The following is a 17,700-nucleotide window of genomic DNA, read 5'->3' on the forward strand; positions in this document are numbered from 1 at the left end:
TACCAAGGGTCCTGGTGAATTCTCTATCACTGACCATTTTAAAATCAAGATTGGCTGTCTTTTTTCTAAAAGATAAGCTCTAGGAATTATTTTGGGATAATATATTTTGGGAATTATTTTGGCTTATTATTCAGGAAGTCAGACTAGATGATCATATTGGTCCCATCTGGCCTTAGAAGCTACCACTGCAAGATTTTTTTAAATGTTTGACCAGTCCTTTTCCCCATGTGTGGCAACCCATTCCACCTTGGAATCCTAATTTAGTTTTCAGTACTTTGAGGAACTCCCCTTTTGAGCATTTGGGAAGCTGCTCTCTTCTGCACTTATCCCTTAAAATAGCATTCCTGGTAGCTATTACGTCAGCCAAATGGATAAGCAAACTGAGAGATCTTATGGATCACCCACCTTATACAGTGTTCTGTTGAGACTAGGTTGCTCTCCATCCTCATCCTCATTTCTTACTTGAAGTATCTTCAGACTTCCACATCAAACAGGACCTCCAACTATCAATCTTCTATCCCAAACCTAACTTTTCAAGGAAAGAGAGGCCAATTTGCATACTCTAGATGTGAGAAGACCCCTCACTTTTGTATTTTGACAGGACTAAATCTTTCAGAGCCTCACCTAGACTTTGTCTCCATTGCATAGAGTATGAAAGGAACCCCTCTGTCCTGACAAAGACTATCTAAGTGGGTCTCTGGTTGTATGCTAGCATGCTATGAAGTCTCTGGAGTGCACTTTCCGCTTAGGGTGATGGCCCATTCCATTAGAGCTCAGTTCACCTCAGTAGCTTTGCTCAAGAACATACTCATTGCCGATATTTGCAAAGCTACCACCTGGTTGTCAGTTTACACGTTCTCTCAGCACTGTGCTATTGTTCATGCATCTAGATCTGATGCAGCTTTTGGTGAGGCTGTTCTCCAAACTGTTATGGACTCATCTCCTCAGTACCTTCTTCTGTATTGAGGTACCACTTGGGAGTCACCGAATGTGGAGCACACCTAGGGATGCATGCTTGAAGGAGAGAGTACTTACCGTACAGTAACTAGAGTTCTTTGAGACTTTGTTTCCCTCTCGGTGCTATATTACCTGTACTTTTTTTCCCACTGCTTCGGAGTTCTTGCCTTTGGACTTTCCAATTGAGAAGGAACTGGACCAGTGCAGGGGGGAGTCCACTTCTCCCTACATACCTTTTGGTCTGAAGCACAAGGATGTGTAGGGTGAAGGCACGGACCTGAGGGCACTGCTGAAGAAAATCTCCGATTGAAGGTGCACAGGTGCATTCACAAATAATGTGGAGTACCCATAGGGACAAATCTCGAAGAACTCCAGTTACTATACAAGTAAGTAAGCTCTCCTTTTAGCTTGTGCAACAGAACAGTCACTTGGTTAGTTCTATGGTATATGCAAATTTATGAGAATTTGAGTTTTGTCCTACTGCAGCTGTCATGTGGTTAAAGGTTTACAGTGTAAAGATGGCTTTCCTTTTGTGACTTGTCACCAGAACCTTTCTGTAGAATTACAGTTTATTAATTCATTTACAGGTTTATGCCATATAAATATAAACATGGAAGAAAAGGTAATTTTAAAAAGGGTTAAACATATTTGAACATTGCTGTATACAATATCATACTTAAGCAATTCTCCATAACCTAATTTTTGTCTGAATATATTGGACATACACAATTTGGCATAGAATAAAACTTACAATTTTAAAAGAGTCTGATACAAACAAGCTTCTAAAAAACAGGCTTAAGTGGTCATTTGATCACAGTCTGGAAGTAGTTTTTTTCCTACCAGGAAAAAGATATGTGGTACTACAGAGCTCTTTAATCTAGCAGAGAATGACATACCACGATCCAATGGCTAAAAGCTAAAGCTAGAAAAACTCAAACGGGAAATAAGATACATTTTTAAGAGTAACTAACCATTGGAACAGCTTACCAAGGGATGTAGTGGCTTCTGTATCCCTTGAAGTCTTTAAATTAAGAATGGATGTCTTTCTAAAAATATGCAGTTATGTTATGTTGCTGGACTCAGTACAGGAATTAAGGGGTGAAGTTCTATGGCCTGTGTTACGCAGGAGGTCAGAGTAGATCATCTGTGGTCCCTCTTGGCCGTAAAACCTAAGTAAGTGAATTCACAATAGTCTGACAGTGACATTACATGTAATAATCATGTACATAACATGTACAACCATTACATGTAACAAAGGGTTGTGTCTCAGTGTTTTAGACTATTTAGATATTTTTATTGTCCATCCCCCTTTTCCCATCATGTGGAAGATTCCAAATAAACTGCAAAATGGTACTAGCTACTAAGACTGGTGGAAAAGAATAGTGAGAAGTAAAGGATATATAAGGGGAGACTTCATCCCTCATCCCTTTGATATTCTTTGTTTTCCAGCTGGAAATATTGGGGCCTAGCTCTCATATCTTTGAATCCAGTTCTTTCTTTCCATCTCGAATCTCCCTGACAGCTTTCTATCTGGGTACTTATACTGGTGTCCATCATCATAGAGTCAGAATACCAAGAGTGAATATGACAACAATATTCTCCTAGCTCTTTGCTTACAAAAGGCTTACTTATTTGTTTTTTGTTTTGTTCTTTAATTTTTTATGGAATATATGAGAGTAGAAATGTTGGTGTGAATAAGAGTACTATTGTGGAGAAGAGGTGGGATTTGAAGAAAGAAAGAAGGATGACCTTGAGAGAGAGTCACAGAGAAAGACAAGAACAAGAAGGCTTCAGCTAAGAAAAATCCAAGACTGTGTGCCAGTGTGATTAATCATAACTAAGGATACAATTTGGTCAAGGATTCTGTGACTTCAACAGACCTCTGTGACTTCTTCGGCTTCAGTTGTCAGCCTCAGGCCCAGGGTGAACTCCACCGCCCTGTCAGCTGCAGCCTCCCACCATATACCGATTTTTATACATTTTTACCAGGACCATTTGTCCCATGAATTTTGCTTAATTTTACTGTGACAAAATCTTACCATAATCATAATGCCAACTGTGAAGACTTCTCTTTCAAAAGAAGATGCTGTCCAAGACTTTGCAGGAAAATCTAACACTATTGTTCAGGTTTCCACTCTCCAGAGAGATAATGGCTCTGCCTCTTTTAAGGAACTGTCCACTTTAGGGATAGTGAAACATTGCTTTATTGCAATGGGAATGTCTAGTGTGACTTTGCCTCCACAAGGAGTAGGATCACTGCCTTCCAGATCTATTTGGCGAAAAGCCTTTTTATTTTGCCTGTACCACAGAGCTGCTTGAAAAGAGTACAGAAAGGATGGGCAGATGTTTTAGTACAGCTAAAATTAAATCATCGTACTTCCATTTAAAAAAAAAAAAAGCCTCTTGTGCTGAAACATGTATAGAAGTCAATGCAAAGTATTTGTCAGTAACTATTAATAACTTGTGGCACTATCTTCTGCTGTCTGTTTGTAGAACTGTTGTAAAAAGCATTCTGTCTTTCCCATAAAGTATCCAGTTTTTGGGTTCTTCTATCTGATTAATAAACTGACTGGGGTTAGTAATGTATTAGAACTGGTAAGATATGACATCATGTTTTGGTTTTTATAAGGCTAGGAGTTCAAAGCTTAAGCAGTCTATATTTCAGAAACTATTACAACAGTCCTTTTCTCTCTAAAAAGCCTGGGCCTTTGTGGCTGTGGTAACTGGTATGGACAATATGTAAAGTACTTTCTGTATGCAGGAAAACAATTTAGGAGAGAGGGGAAAAAGTAGAAGGGCAAAGAGCTTGGTGTAGAAAGAGACCCTGTTCTTCAAGTCTGAACTATGTTAAACATGAATTAATGTAAACATGCAACATTAAATATTTCTAATGTTAACTCTTATTCCCACATGCAGTGTTGAAGGTGGTACCTGTTATAACAGGCTTGTCTTCTAAGGAGGTCACACTTGTGGAGTTCTTTTTAAAAACAAACAATAGCTGTCCTTGGGTTTCTTATTCTGCCACTAGACTTATAGGGAGAGTCTAGAATATCCAAAATCCAAACAGACAAGCACATATACAAATTTCATATAAGGAAATTAAAACTTTTAAAATACTGTGGGATTTCCAGACTCTCTGCACAAATCTGGCAGTCAAGTCAAAATGGAGTTCTTCCTCTTTTCTGGTGGAGACTGACAGCACTTCATTTTAGTGTCTCTTTTCTAAGGTAAAGAGGTTGTTTTTTTTATCCTGCCTCCTTTCCCAGAATGCCTCCTGTATGGCCCACAGAGCTGAGCAGCTAAGACAACTTCCCAGGATTCCTTTCTACTGGCTAAGAGATCAAGGAGCCTTGTCTCTCCTATACTTCAAGGCTCTCATTCTGGGCTCTGGACCGAGTTAGCAGCCTGAGTTCCCCTCAGATCACAAACTGCCACCTCAGGACCACTTCCTCTCTCTTAGTGGCTGCTTCCTATGTTTCCTAGGTTTGAATATAGAAAACTGCCTGAAATGCAGTAGCATAGCTCAAGGCTTTCATTCTTAGTCTTAAAGAGCCAGTATACCCTGTTATACATGGATAAGCATTTCCCAGAGAGTCTGCAACGTCCTATATGTCACAAAACATAAAAACTAATCAAACTATTAGAACTTGAGCCAAAAAAAAAAAAAAGAATTAGGAGGCTACAAGCTTACAATGTGAAAAATAACTCTAGAGCATGCCTAGAAACAAATCTAGTGCATCCAAAATGGTTTTTGAATTCTTGCTTGACTAGAACTCCCAGAGCTCTTCAAGATTTTCATGAAGGATAATTTCTTTATTCAGGGTAACAAACCTGGAAGACTTTTCTTGCTATGTGATGTTTCACTGAATATAATATTGACTGCTTGAAATGATTCAAGAAGCCTGTTAGGCTCAGGCCTTGGAGAAGAAAGAAATTGGTCATGGTTCTTTACAAGTCCACAAGAGGTTCTCTTCAGCTACAAAACCCTCATGTCTGAGAAAGGGAAATCTGCTAGCGCTTTTTGTGGTACAGGTCACGGCACTAACGCTTGGAACTACTTTGATTTCCAGCTCTTCAAAGCAGCATGAGTCAATTGCTCATGGTACAGTGCAGTTAGCAGTCCTCTCCAAAGTGCCGAGGAAATCATAGTACCAGTTAGGTCTTTAAATGTGGAGACCATAGTAAAGTTAACTGTCTTGATGCCGGACTCCAAGAGCTCAATTGTAATTGGGATCCTGAAGTGGTTCCTTCTTTCAGTCACAGCTGAAAAACTTCTCCATGCCATTTCCAAAATTCCAGCCTTTCTTCTGATAAGGTTAATGGTGAGTGCTGATGACCAGCTGACATCTAGTTCTAGGGTCCTATTTGTAACTGCTCCATTGATGTCCAGTCTGGGTAATATGTTGAGGCTCCAGATTGACTCTGTGCCCTGAAACAGAAAGGGGAAATAAAAGCATTCATATCAGCAGGACCATTCCTCAGGTCTAGACCCCAAGAAGAGGAAGATAAAGAACATCATTGCCACCAGAGTAGGAATCTGGTCAGAACCAAGAATATCCGCTTTTACAGCCCTTTCATCTTTCTCTTGGCCTACAACTTATATACAGTGGCCTCATCAGCTCCTTTTGCTGACATGCCCATTACACACTCACTATCTCATATTAATTTTATTTCCCTGTCTTCCCCCCACCAAAGCTCTAAGAGATACCTTATCCCAACCTACAGAACCTCCCTGCCTTCATTTTGCTGTCTCTATAGCCTCCTTCTGCTCCAACTGTTGCCATCTCTATTCCATCAGTCATCTTAATATCAAGTAGCAGAAAGATGGATCCTATTTTGGCTAATTTAGATGTTTGGGAGTTAAGCCAATTTTTTTTATCCATCTTCACATGGTATTTCTGGTGATCTTGCTGTAGCTCCCAGTTGGTCTCTCTTGCCTAAAAATAGGTCTGTCTCTCTATGCAGCCAGAAAATATATTTTATTGTGCTTGCATACATGATATTTCTATGCCCTTATGGAGATCCATTTTGTTGGACCTCTTGTGTAAACCTGAATAAGTTCATGCTTGAATTCGCTTCCTGAAAGAATGAAAGGTGGGGGAAGTGTGTGCGTGTGTGTGTTATAAAACATTATGTTCTTCTTTGAGTGATTGCTCATGTCCGCCTGAAAGCCCAGCTCACGGAGTCCTGAGCTGGCTCCGAGCCAACCGCTTCGCTGCGGTATCCAGCATGCCACTGGTGCAGAGCACCATCGGCACCAACCCGACCTGGCACTGCGGAGATGGAAGCACTCAGACTCTCCCACACCATCGGAGCAGGCGGGGTGGAGCACCGATCCGCACCAAGGTCAGATCATGGAGACCCGCTGCCAGAGCCAGCGTCTCCAGCCAGGGAGCCTCCCCTGACTCGAGAAGTGGGAAGCCCCTCGGCACCTACTGGCACCGTCAATTTTGGTGGCCAAAGGGCGGCAAGAGCCTTGTTGGCCTTGTATACGCCGTCGCCGCCCATACCTCTATGAGAGAGAAGGGGCTGGCATTAAGGGGAAGCCTGCGTTGGGACCCCCTGAATGACTCAGGAGATCCCCGGTACGGGGAGGAAGATCTCCTGCAGACCGGTTTCCTAGGGCAGAGCAGGAATGCTCCCCTAGAAGTCATCCCAGGTTGCGGTCACTGGACTGACCTGCATCGAGGCAGAGAGCGAAGTCGCCCGCCCGACACCGGTCTCGACCCCCGGCACCAGGTGAGGTCCATCCCACCACTCTGGCACTGAAGAGTTTGCCAGCAAGTACGCGGCGCTGATCCCAGTCACTGGAGACAGTCTCGGTACTGAGGAGCCGGGTGGTGCAGAACCCGGATGCCGGAGACGGACTCGGCACCGAAGAGTTCGCCCCCTGCCTAAGGCAATGATGAACCCCAGATACCGGAGACGGACTCGGCACCGAGGAGTTCGTCCTGCACCAAGGCAAGCCTGGATGCCAGAGACAGCCTTGGCACCGAGGTTTAGTCCCGTACCAAGGCTGCGCCAAACTCGGTGGCTGGAGACAGACTCAGCACCGAGGAGTTCGCCCTGCACCGAGGCCAGGCAGAGCTGGTCGCTGGAGCTTGACTCAGTGCCGAGACGCATGCAGAGTGCAAAAAGTCCTCAGTGCAGGGATGATGCTCGGGTCACCCCGGCTCACCGGAGCATTGTCCGTATGCCTGCTCCAGCCGTGGCACCCATGACGAACCTCGTAGTCGGCATGGTAGTCGCCAAGGGGTCATTCTCTGGAGCGACGGTACTGCACAGTAGAGGCTTTGGGCAGCCCCAGCAGTGGTCTGTCAATGGTGCTTCAGTGTCCCTTTGGGGATGCAGTACCTGGGGGAGCAACCATCAACGAAGGTGCCAGAACCCCAGACAGATGTCCTCAAAGGCAGTGGTCACCCCAATGGTTGTATGGGGGCCTAAGGGGTTTCCCGAGGAGGGATGGGACCACGGTCTGTCAACCCTCCAGGGATGCAGTCAATGCCTCAAGTCAAGGAAAAGGCTACCATGCGCCCTCAAACGACAACTCGTTCCCATGAGCAGTGACTTCTGTGGGGACCACCTGTCGGCAGGAAGAGGGGCTGCGGCCTGCAGGCCCCCTTCTACCTCTCCCCGCAAGATGAAGCATGCTCCCGAGCCTTGGTTGTTTCTAAGGCACACTGGGAACTGCTCAGGAGGCGAAGGAGCAAAAGGGGCATCAGGCAACCTTTAATATACTACCAAAGGGCTCCACAGAGTGGTAGCCACCCTGGCCTACAGAAGGGCACCCAACATAGTGAGGGTCTTGTGGCAAAACCCCCTCCTCCGTATCCCTATGCCTAAATGAGCCAAGAAAAGAATTACACCCAGCCAAGGGGTTTGAATACTGTTCATCACCCTGCCCCGGTCCCTGGTGGTGGTTGCCAAAAAAAAAAAAAAAAGGCCAGACACAGGGATTGGCTCTACTCCAGACAACAAGGGCGACTGCAAGCCAGACTTGTTTGGGAAAATTTTATTCAATAGCACTACCAGCAAGTGGAAGGTGAGCCCCTCGGAGGACTCAGTGAGCAGCTTTGCTGAGGCTCTGCCTGGCAGCAGACGCTGAGCCTGTAGGCCATTGCAGAGCAGGGTACCACGGGAGCTAGAGCAGCGCTCTATTTGGTAGGCAGAGCCATTCCCTCTGCCATCGGCATGCCCGGAGGTTAGTGGCTGTAATTCCAGGCTATCCCAAAAAGGTCTAGGAGCCCATCAGGGGCTCTTCTGTGGATGGGTCAGCCTTCTCTTTGTTTGCATAGAGGCAGAGCTGCATGGTCTCAGGGACTCCTAGACCATGCTCCGTTCCCTGGGCTGCTATGCGCCACAGACCTTCAGGTGTTGGGCAGGTCCCCAGGGACAGCAGCAGCGGAGGGCCAGCCATGGCTGTCTCATGACCTACAGGCAAGGGGACAGAGTCAAGAGGTCTACGAGGCACCATTGACCTTGACTGGCTCCTTAGGCCCTCAGTAAAGGTCCTCTCGGCTATGGGGCAATCGGAAAGGCCCTTCTGCTGGTGCGTAAGGGCAGTGCCATAGCCTATACTCTCCTTTAGGCTTGGGTGAGCCAGAAGGCCTTTGGCCCACTGGGCCCCTGAGATAGCTCAGCGAGCTTGGGCCTCCGGTCGTCTCTCGACGCATCCCCCTTCCTCCCTCTCAGTGGCAATTCCACATCCAAGAGGTCGAGGCTGTCTCAGCCAGGAGCAGTGGGAGAGGTCCCGCAGGTGATGGCGGAAGAGCTCCTACTCGAGGTACTTCCTCGTTACCTCCCTCCCTCCCCCCCCAAAAAAGGGAGGGATTTGAGGATGGTGACAGACCTATGTCATTGCGGAAGTACCAAACAATGTGCTCGAGTCTCGCATGGTCCCCCCAGCTCCAGTAGTGGGAACAGGAGCCCCGTATGCCGTCCTGGATGTAAGGGGCACACATCTTCAAGGTTCCTCCACTTCATAAGGGTGACCCCCTCTAACGTTTTACGGCATACCCTGTGGTCTGTTACTTGGCTGACAGTGTTTACTGAAGGCCTGGCAGGGGTAGCTGCACGCTTGACGGTGCTTGGTCTGCCCAGACAGGCCCAGGTCCCAAGCCCAGAGTAGGGTGCGCCAGTCAAGCATCTCTCGCGACAGGCAGAGTCCTGCTGGTAAACGCACAAAGCTCACATTAACTCAGGTGCAGACTACGGAATGCATCGGCGTGACCGGTTGCTTCCCGGACCAGACCTTCTTCCCCAGCCCTGCTGTGGGACAGACTTCCTCAGGATGGGCCACATGCACAAACGCCCTATCACAACAGCCAAAAGTTGTGGATAGGGCACAGGTTGGCCTACACCTATGAGGTGAGGAGAGCTAGTCCAACACTTAGGCCGCTTCAGTCATGGCCCCGGGATACAGTCTGAGCAGACAGCTCATACACCGAGGGGCTACGATCCTCTCTCCTCCCTCCCCTGCAATAAATAAATAAATAACCTGACAGCAGCAAGCCCTGGTCTCCCGAGTCTGGTGAACGACTCCTCGGGATGTGTGAAGGGGCGTTCCGTTCAAGGAACAGGATCCTTCAGTTACCCTGATAGCGGCCACCTCAAGCAAAGGGTACAGTGCCGTATCCGCATTCACCTCGGTGTACAAGGCGCCTGGCCACGGAAGGACAAGCGTCGGCACACTGATGAGAAGACCCGCGAAATGCTCGCAGAGCTTGCGGAAAGTCCCTCCGCTTTATCGAAAGCAGGGAGGTACAGGTGTTGTCAGTCAGTGTAGCAACCAGGTACTACACCGACAGGCGGTGGAAGCCCATTCATCAGCCTTATGAAGGGAACCTATCGGTCCTTGGGACCTGGTGGTGATCACTTCCCAGGAGTGAGGAACAGCGAAGCGGGCTGCGTCAAGGGGTCACTTTTCCTCTCCACAAGGGGTCGCTGCACCTATTAAGGGCATCTACGACCGTCTGGAGGGGGGTTCCCCAAAGGGAATCAGTCTGTATCGGTCTGCAGCACAAGGTGTCTGCAGTGCTGCTCCTTCCATGGTCAAGGGGCAGGGGCGTTCGCCAACACCATTCGTCCGTAGCGATCAGAGACCTTTATATTCGCTCTCCCCTCCTGCATACAGTCCTGCTCAACTAGAAGGGGCTAATCAGATGCTATCCCGATTGTTCCGGCTGGCCATGCCAGCATGGGTTCAGCATGCTGCTGGATTTCTTGATCACCCGCCTTGGGAGCCTCCAAGCCAGTGCAACTCCAGCTCCCAGGATCATGGTCATCTGTGGTGCGTAGACCTGGATCCCCGAACCTCGGAGGGTGATAGATCGGTGGCCGAGAGGCGAAGAGCGAGCTGCTCAGAACAAGCCCAGGGCATACCGATAGGTAGCAGGAAACCCTCCACGCAGGCCATGTACCGGGTTAAGTGGAAGTGGCTGTTGCCTGCTGGGAGCAGTTCCAAGATATTTTGCCCGGCCTCTCACCAGTAGAGACGATCCAGGAAGTACTTGTTGCAGCTAAAGCTCCAGGAACCGACTGTGGCCTCCCTGAAAGGCCTTTTTGGGGGTATTTAGCTCGGCAAGGAAGGTCTCCAGGATCAAAGCTCTGACCCCAGAGCTCCTCCCTCATACTGTAGTCAATAAGATAAGGTTTAGTTGAGACTGCATCAGGCCTTCCAGCCCAAGGTGGTTGCCCAGTCTCATTGGACCAATCATATATTCTCCCCAGGTTTCCCCGAACCACACGGTTTGGAGGAGAGGAGAAGGCAGCACTCACTAAAATGCGAGTGGGGCCCTGGCTTCTACATTAGATGTACGAGGCCATTCCGGAGAGCAACACAGCTCTTCCTCTCAGCTTCCGACCAGATGAAAGCTTCACCGGTCTCCAGCCGCTGCAAATTCCTTGTGAATAATTCGGCCACGAGCAGGTGAAGGTGCCGCTTCCGGATGCCACAGCTCACCCAACAGAGCTCAAGCTCCATCCACAGCCTTCTTAGCGAAAATGCTAGGGTGGGGCATCTGCAAAACAGCAGCCAGGTTGGCGGTACATACCTTCATGTCCCACCACGCCTCTGTCCAAGGCGCGGGAAGTAATGGGCTTCAGCAGAGCTGGGCTGCAGGCAGCTCACCGCTAACTCCGGCCCACCTCCAAAATACTGCTTGTTAGTCACCTATAGTGGAATAGACATGAGCAATCCAGTCATAGAAGAAAAAAACAAGGTTACTTACCAGTAACTAGTGTTCTTCGAGATGTGTTGCTCACGTTCATTCCACAACCCACCCCCCGTCCCCGCCGCCGGAGTTGGCGGAAAGAAGGGACTGTGAGGGGGTGTAGGGCCAGCAGTGCCTCCCATACCGCAGCATGTGCACAGAACTCCAGGGGGCACCAGAGCCAGCCCTACGGGATCTGCTGAGGGGAAAAAAGTTCCAGTAGCCATGCACGGAGGCGTGCACACATCTGTGGTGGAATGGAAATGAGCAATACATCTCGAAGAACACCAGTTACTGGTAAGAAAAGACTGTAACAAGGTTAATGTTTTCATCTTCTCTATTGTTAGAAGTGTGCTATGCTAGAGGACATAACTGCAGAATGAGCAATGAGTAAATGAGATTCGGTATTTTGTTTGAGGTTTAAGTAGGGATTGGAAGTAATTGAGTTGATTTAAACTGAAATAATTTGGGTCTAGGTTTGGCTTGATACAGTCTTCTTTATGATTCAACTTCTTGGCTTGTATTATTGCCTGAATGCTGTGTTGCTGGCTGTTTCATTCATTTATCTTGTGCATGTTTTTAAAACAAACAAAAGTTTGGAGGAGAAAATCCCTAAATGTAGAATTTACAACTTCAACAAAATTGTACCATGTTCATTTTGCATGTGATGTTTACTTTGTGCCTTGTACAGTAAGCTTCTCTCAATAAAGTACAGATTTCAGTACTCCTCAGTCAGGATGATCCTTTGTTACTCTAAACAGTAAATACTGCAGAGGTGCAGAAGTGGCAGAGAATAATGATCTTAAACATCCTGTGATACCTAGACTTTTGCATTGATTTGTAAATATTACAAAACTAAAAAAGAAATAAACCTTTCATTGTCTCTTAAAATTGAAATTGTCTGCATTTCAGTTTTTGCAGTTTAACCCTGTAGCTGTGAAAGAAAAGGTTGCTCAACACTTTCCATTGGATATGAAGAGTGCAATACATCAAGCTGATTACAGTTGACAGCTGGCTTGATCTTGCCATGATTAGGTCTTTCACTGCTGGCAAAATCCACTAGCCTTTTCCGTTCACTGATTGCTGATGAATGCAGAGAGACAGCTTTCCATATTGATAAAGGATTGGGGGGAAAAATCCCTGTATTTAGTGTAGAAAACGATACAAAACCTTACTTGTCATTGATTATACCTAGCCACAAAGGCATGAGACAGAGCTCATCTTTTAGGATTTCTGTGGTCATTTGCTAATTTGGTTTAGCAACAATAAACAATTAACATGGTTGCTGTAGTTAAAGAATAACAGAAAAATGGAGTTGAAGCATGTTGAAGGAATGGAAGAGTTTACAGCTGATGGGCAGTGCAGCAAAATAAAGATATGCTCTTTTACAATTACATGGGAAAGTGTCCAGCAGGTAATTACTTTACAAAAGTTGTTAGTTTTACACGTAAATAATATTTTGTTTTGCAGGCAGTTCATTAAAGTACTATATTATTTTTTAACTTGAATTCAAGTTATTGTGGTTTTGGTTTCACATGACCAGAATGCAAACTAATTTGTTTTAATAACTATATTTTTAGCACTGAAAATGCAATTTTGAAAAACAGGTTATTGTTTGGCATACAGATCACACAAGCTGCTAATTGTAAGTTATAAAACTGTAGTCATTTAAAAATCTGACAAGTAAATTATTTAAAAGGAAACATTAGGAGCTATCTGAGAAGTACAAGTCATACACTAAGTCATAAAATTGCTTTCAAACACAGGCTACTTATTTTTCAGTGCATTTGTATTTGGTTTGGAAATGTTTTGTTGTATCATTATCATGTAAACTGTATGACATCACCACTGTAAAACATATCATTGAAACAATTACATAAGGAAAAAATAATCACATTTGATACTAACTATATTAAGAGACCTGTAATGAAATGCTTTTTAAACCATAATGGACTGGCATATCAAAATAAGATGTTTTCTTCTTTAATACCCAGAAAATATAGTTCCAAAAGCTTACTTTTAAAGAAACTTAGGATGTTTGTTTCGAAAGCTTAATGAGACATGGCTATTTCTCATAATTACTCTGAGTAAAAGATTGGTACCATAAACAAGTTTAAAGTTTTATACATAACTGATCTTCTGCAAGATATTTCTACACTTATGCACGAAAAGCTTTTTTAAAGAATAAATGGATAATTGGTTCTAGTCAGGCAGATGAGAAGAGTGTGTGTGTGTGTATGCATGTGTGTGTGTGTATATATATATATGCACTATTGCAAGTAAAAGCAGTAGTATCTTCAACTTACATTGTACTTGAATAAAAAAAGTTTGTTTTTTGTGAAAAGTTCCACCTGCAGAAATTTGTTAGTCTTTAAAGTGCTACAGGACTCTCGTTTTGTTTTTTGTGTTTTTTGTATAAGTTTCTTTGGAGCTCTTTTACTTTTTTCCTAATACTGTAGAAACTCTTTACATGCAGTCCTGTTTTATCCAATACTTATTAATATGTGTTCACTATATACTTGTAAAACAGGTAAATACATCCATTTGCAGCTTTTGAAATTGTTAAAGAATCATAGAAATGTAGGGCAGGTAGGGTCCTCAATAAGTCAAGCTGAAGCAGGACCAAGTTGTGGAGTCGGTTTCCTGTTTTTGTTTTTGTTTAATTAGTTTGTTTTCTGAAACTAATAACAGGATAGCTCTTGGTTTGCCTTGCCAGAGAAAAATAAGGGGTTGTTATACTTGAAAGTTCTAGGAGAACATTGGAGAAAACAGTAATAAATTATAGGGCTCTGGAGTCGGGAACTTAAAATAGCGAAAAGCCTTTATTACGTAGACTGATCCAATTGTTTCAGCATGAGGTAGGGAATGCTAACAAAATACTCCTTTTTAGGGAGAGCTATTGACAAATGTAGGGAAATGTGTCTGCAAATTCTGATGTAGTACAGCTGGTATAATATTTTTCTTTTCAAAATGGTTGTGTATTAATGCACAAAAATAAAATAACTGAATGCTCTTCCATTGTAAGTGTCAAAATGACCAGATTAAATCTAAGTGTTAGTTTGAAGGATGCACTTACACAATCGTATTTAACGATTGTCTGCAGATAGCTTATGTTAATTGTGTTATTCTTTATTTTTTAATTTTTGAAATTGTGTTTGCTTTATCCGTGTTTGATTAGCTTGTTCATATCCATGAGCCTAAAAAAGGCACATGGTATTATCATTGGATTTTTAAATGGATTTTTGCTGCTGGCATTTTCTGACCTAATTAAAAAAAAACACAAGGCAGAATTGTGGATAAAATCATTAAACTGGAAATAATGTCATCTGTACAGAGATCAGCAAACATTCTATTTTAATTAGAATAGAACCAGATACTTGTTTTGTAATGTTAAATATGGGTCTACTCACAACACTTTCAAAATGTACCATGCGATAGCAAGGTTAACTTCCTATATGAAATACAGGCAAGGGAAATCACAAAAGGTTAAACTGTCTAAATTAGAATTTGGGTGTGGGGATTATCAAGTCTTTCACACAGTGGTGTCCAGGCTTTTCAGGCAGAGGGCCGAATGTTATCTCAAAAGGCAACTGGCTCTCGTCCGTACTTTGGAGCAGATTCTCTGGCCTGTGGTGATCCCTTTGTGCTATTCAGCTGGTAAAAAGACAGTAGAAGCCACTTGGAAGTTCTAGTGGATCTAATAGCCAGTATAATCAACTCTTATGTCACCCTGACTGCTGCTGCTGGCATTAAGGAAGGGGTGTATTGAGGATGGAGAGGAAGGATGGCTGGAGTTTGCTCACTCTGGCTATTCCCAACTGTGCTGTGGTCTCTTGGGCACCAAAGCCTGCTAAGTTAAGTTCATAGCAGCCTCCAGGTTACCTTAGCTTGCAGTAAGTTGAAGGCTTAGAATTGGGAAGCTATATTTGGTTGGTGGGTCTCAGTTTCTTCTTTTCCCTATCCTTGGCTGTCCTGGGTGTCTGTTTGGGGGAATATAGCCATCCTTTGTGAGATGCAGCAGACAGACGCTCAAGCGCCTGTACTGTTCTCTGTGGGTTTCTGCAGTCTGGCAAGGAAACAGGCAGTGGTGCAGACAGAACTGCTCTCTCTTCCCTCCCCTGCAAATGCAGCACAAGGGGGAAGAGGCACATGAGTTATGGGGAGAGGGGGCTGGACAGCAGCCACCTATTTGGGGGTGGTGTTTGAGGATTTGGGGAGCCTCACCTCCAACCTGAAGTCATGCATTCTGCACGCCCATTTCCACACTCCAAATCTGCCAATTCCATAAGCACCTTCACTCACTCTGCCAACTCTGTGAAGTCTCCCTGTAGATTATGGGTTTTCAGACCCTTCTACAGGCCTCTGAGGGAAAACTAGCTTAGAGAAACTTTCACCTGATTGGCTGCTTTTCACCACTGCCCCACTTGTTAGAAAAGTGCAGCCAGTCATATAACTGCTACAGGTACTGATGGAAAACTTCCACTTTTCAGCTGTGAGCAGCTGTTCCAAACCTAAGAAACAACTTGCTGCCACCTTCTAGCTCTTTGTATTCCCTCCTTGTATGCTGATTAGATGGTGGTGTTGCTTCTTTTCTCACTGGAGAGTTGTGTGCCTGGCCAGTGAGGCCCAGGATAGGGATGTGGTTCCTGGAATCCCAAACTCCTTTATGGTAGGTGGCTGCTGCTGCATTCCCCATTTTGTGCTGCTGCTTCTGCATGTTTCCCTGCTGCCAGTACTACTCCCACCCCCTTATACAGCTGTGACCCCAGCCTATGCTACTTCCAAACCTTGATGTGCTGCTGCCCCTTGCCTTACCTCAAAATAAGCAACTCTTTCCTCTCCCACTTCATCACACATCCGGCCTTATCACTAATTACAGTTTTTTCTGGGGAGCATTGATGCCTCTACCTCACCCCTTGATCTGTCTTCAATTGTGGCCAGATATCCCCTCACGTCTTTGGAGGAGGATGACAAGGAAGAGGTTGCTGTGTTACCTTAATCAAACTAAGCAAGGAATTTGGTGAGCAGGGAGAAGAAAGAGGGCCATATTACCATGTGACATGGCCCAGCTCAGCCCTGTAGCCAGACTGAACTTTGCTGGCCATGGGGAAGTGCTACCTCTTTGGGAGGGGTTTTCCTATGCATGTGATTAAATTGTATAGCAGTTTTTGGGATTGTTTCGTAATAAAATAGTCCAGAAACTGGTTTATCATCTGACATTCAGTTCTCATTGCCAGTGCCACAAATATTAATTACTGGTCAGCAAAATGGTAGCTACCCACAGGAGAGTCATGCATCAGAAACTAAAACTTCAAGCCCCATTGTCTGTGTATGTCCCATGACCAGCTCATAGGGGTGTCACTGTTGCATGATATTTCAACGGGCAGTTTTTATCCCAGTGATGCCTATCTCCTCTTTAGGACCCCCATTTTACAGATGCGCAAGTGAGGTATAGAAAGGCTAAGTGATTTGCCCAAGGTCACAGAGGAAGTCCCTGGCAAAACAGGAAATTGGACCTGGGTCTTCCATATTCCAAGCCAGTGCCCCAACCACGGGGCTATCATTCCTCCCCTCAAACCTTGTTGTATGTTGCAAATTGTCTCTTGCTATATGAGCTTCCAGGATTATATGATGAGCAAAATGGGTGCAACATGTTTTGAAAATGTTTACTACCTGTAAGCAATTAATGAGCATAGACGTGAAGTACTTTGTGAATGCTTTTGTTTATGGGAGGTAATTTTTCCATATCTGTAATGTTTGATAACTGAACCAACAACATTTATTTAGGAGTTCAGTTTAGGGTGTAAAACTCCAAGTGACGAACGTAAAGAAAGTTACAATTCAGCAGATCTGTCTTCTGGAATTTATCACTATATAGCAAGTTAATTTGTGGAATCTGGAGGAGTAAATATTTGCAGTGCTCTTTTTTGTTGTTGTAAAAAGTGCAGTCCCAGGGGAGGTAGGTTTCTCTTGCTGCAGAAACAGGGAGGATATTTTATGGCTAAATATGATAGGTTCAGGTTTGTTGTGAAAGGTGAGTGACATCATGTATGGAACTGTTAATAGCTAGTATGAATAGAAGAAATTTAGTTAGAAGGATTCTGAGAAACTGATGATCTCATTAAAGGAGACATACTGAGTTCTTTTGCATTATACTATAACACAGTAGTACTTCTGAACAAGGACTTGGACTGACTAAAAACTGTTCCAAAATTTCCCTTGTTTTCTCAGTAGTTTTTCTTGAATGGATACAAATTATTATAAATTACATCCGTGAAGACTAAATGGTTTAAACTGATTTATTCAAAGATGTATACAAAAGAAAATATGTTGGAATTTTTGCCTGTTTGCTAAATTTCCTGATGTTTCAAAGACAATGCTACTGTACTTGGGACATCTAACTTATATTGGTTGTTATGATCTTTCTGAAAATAATTGACTTGAAGCTGAAGAGGAATCCTGCTTGGTTTCTGTAGTTCATTTGCCATGTGGATGAAAAGGAAGCAGCAGCAGCGAGTGAAGTTGCAGGTTT

General features: G+C 44.5%; 1 protein-coding gene across 6 annotated transcripts in view; it reads left to right on the forward strand.

Annotated features, from left to right (window-relative positions):
* PPP1R13B (protein phosphatase 1 regulatory subunit 13B) overlaps positions 1-17,700 on the forward strand; it is a 145,318-nt gene that overhangs the window by 88,365 nt on the left and 39,253 nt on the right. Inside the window, exon 1 of one of the 6 annotated variants that reach the window (XM_067554985.1) lies at positions 16,189-17,696. The exons of the other annotated variants lie outside the window; for them this stretch is intronic. Coding sequence (XP_067411086.1) covers positions 17,655-17,696 — 42 coding nt within the window. The 5' untranslated portion in view covers positions 16,189-17,654. Of the gene's footprint in view, positions 1-16,188; positions 17,697-17,700 lie in introns of those variants that run through there. 6 annotated transcript variants of the gene reach the window in all.

This window comes from Emydura macquarii, unplaced genomic scaffold (genome assembly GCF_026122565.2).
Source record: "Emydura macquarii macquarii isolate MOO-44397 ecotype Brisbane River unplaced genomic scaffold, CSIRO-AGI_Emac_v2 contig_1551, whole genome shotgun sequence".
NCBI lineage: Eukaryota > Metazoa > Chordata > Testudines > Chelidae > Emydura > Emydura macquarii.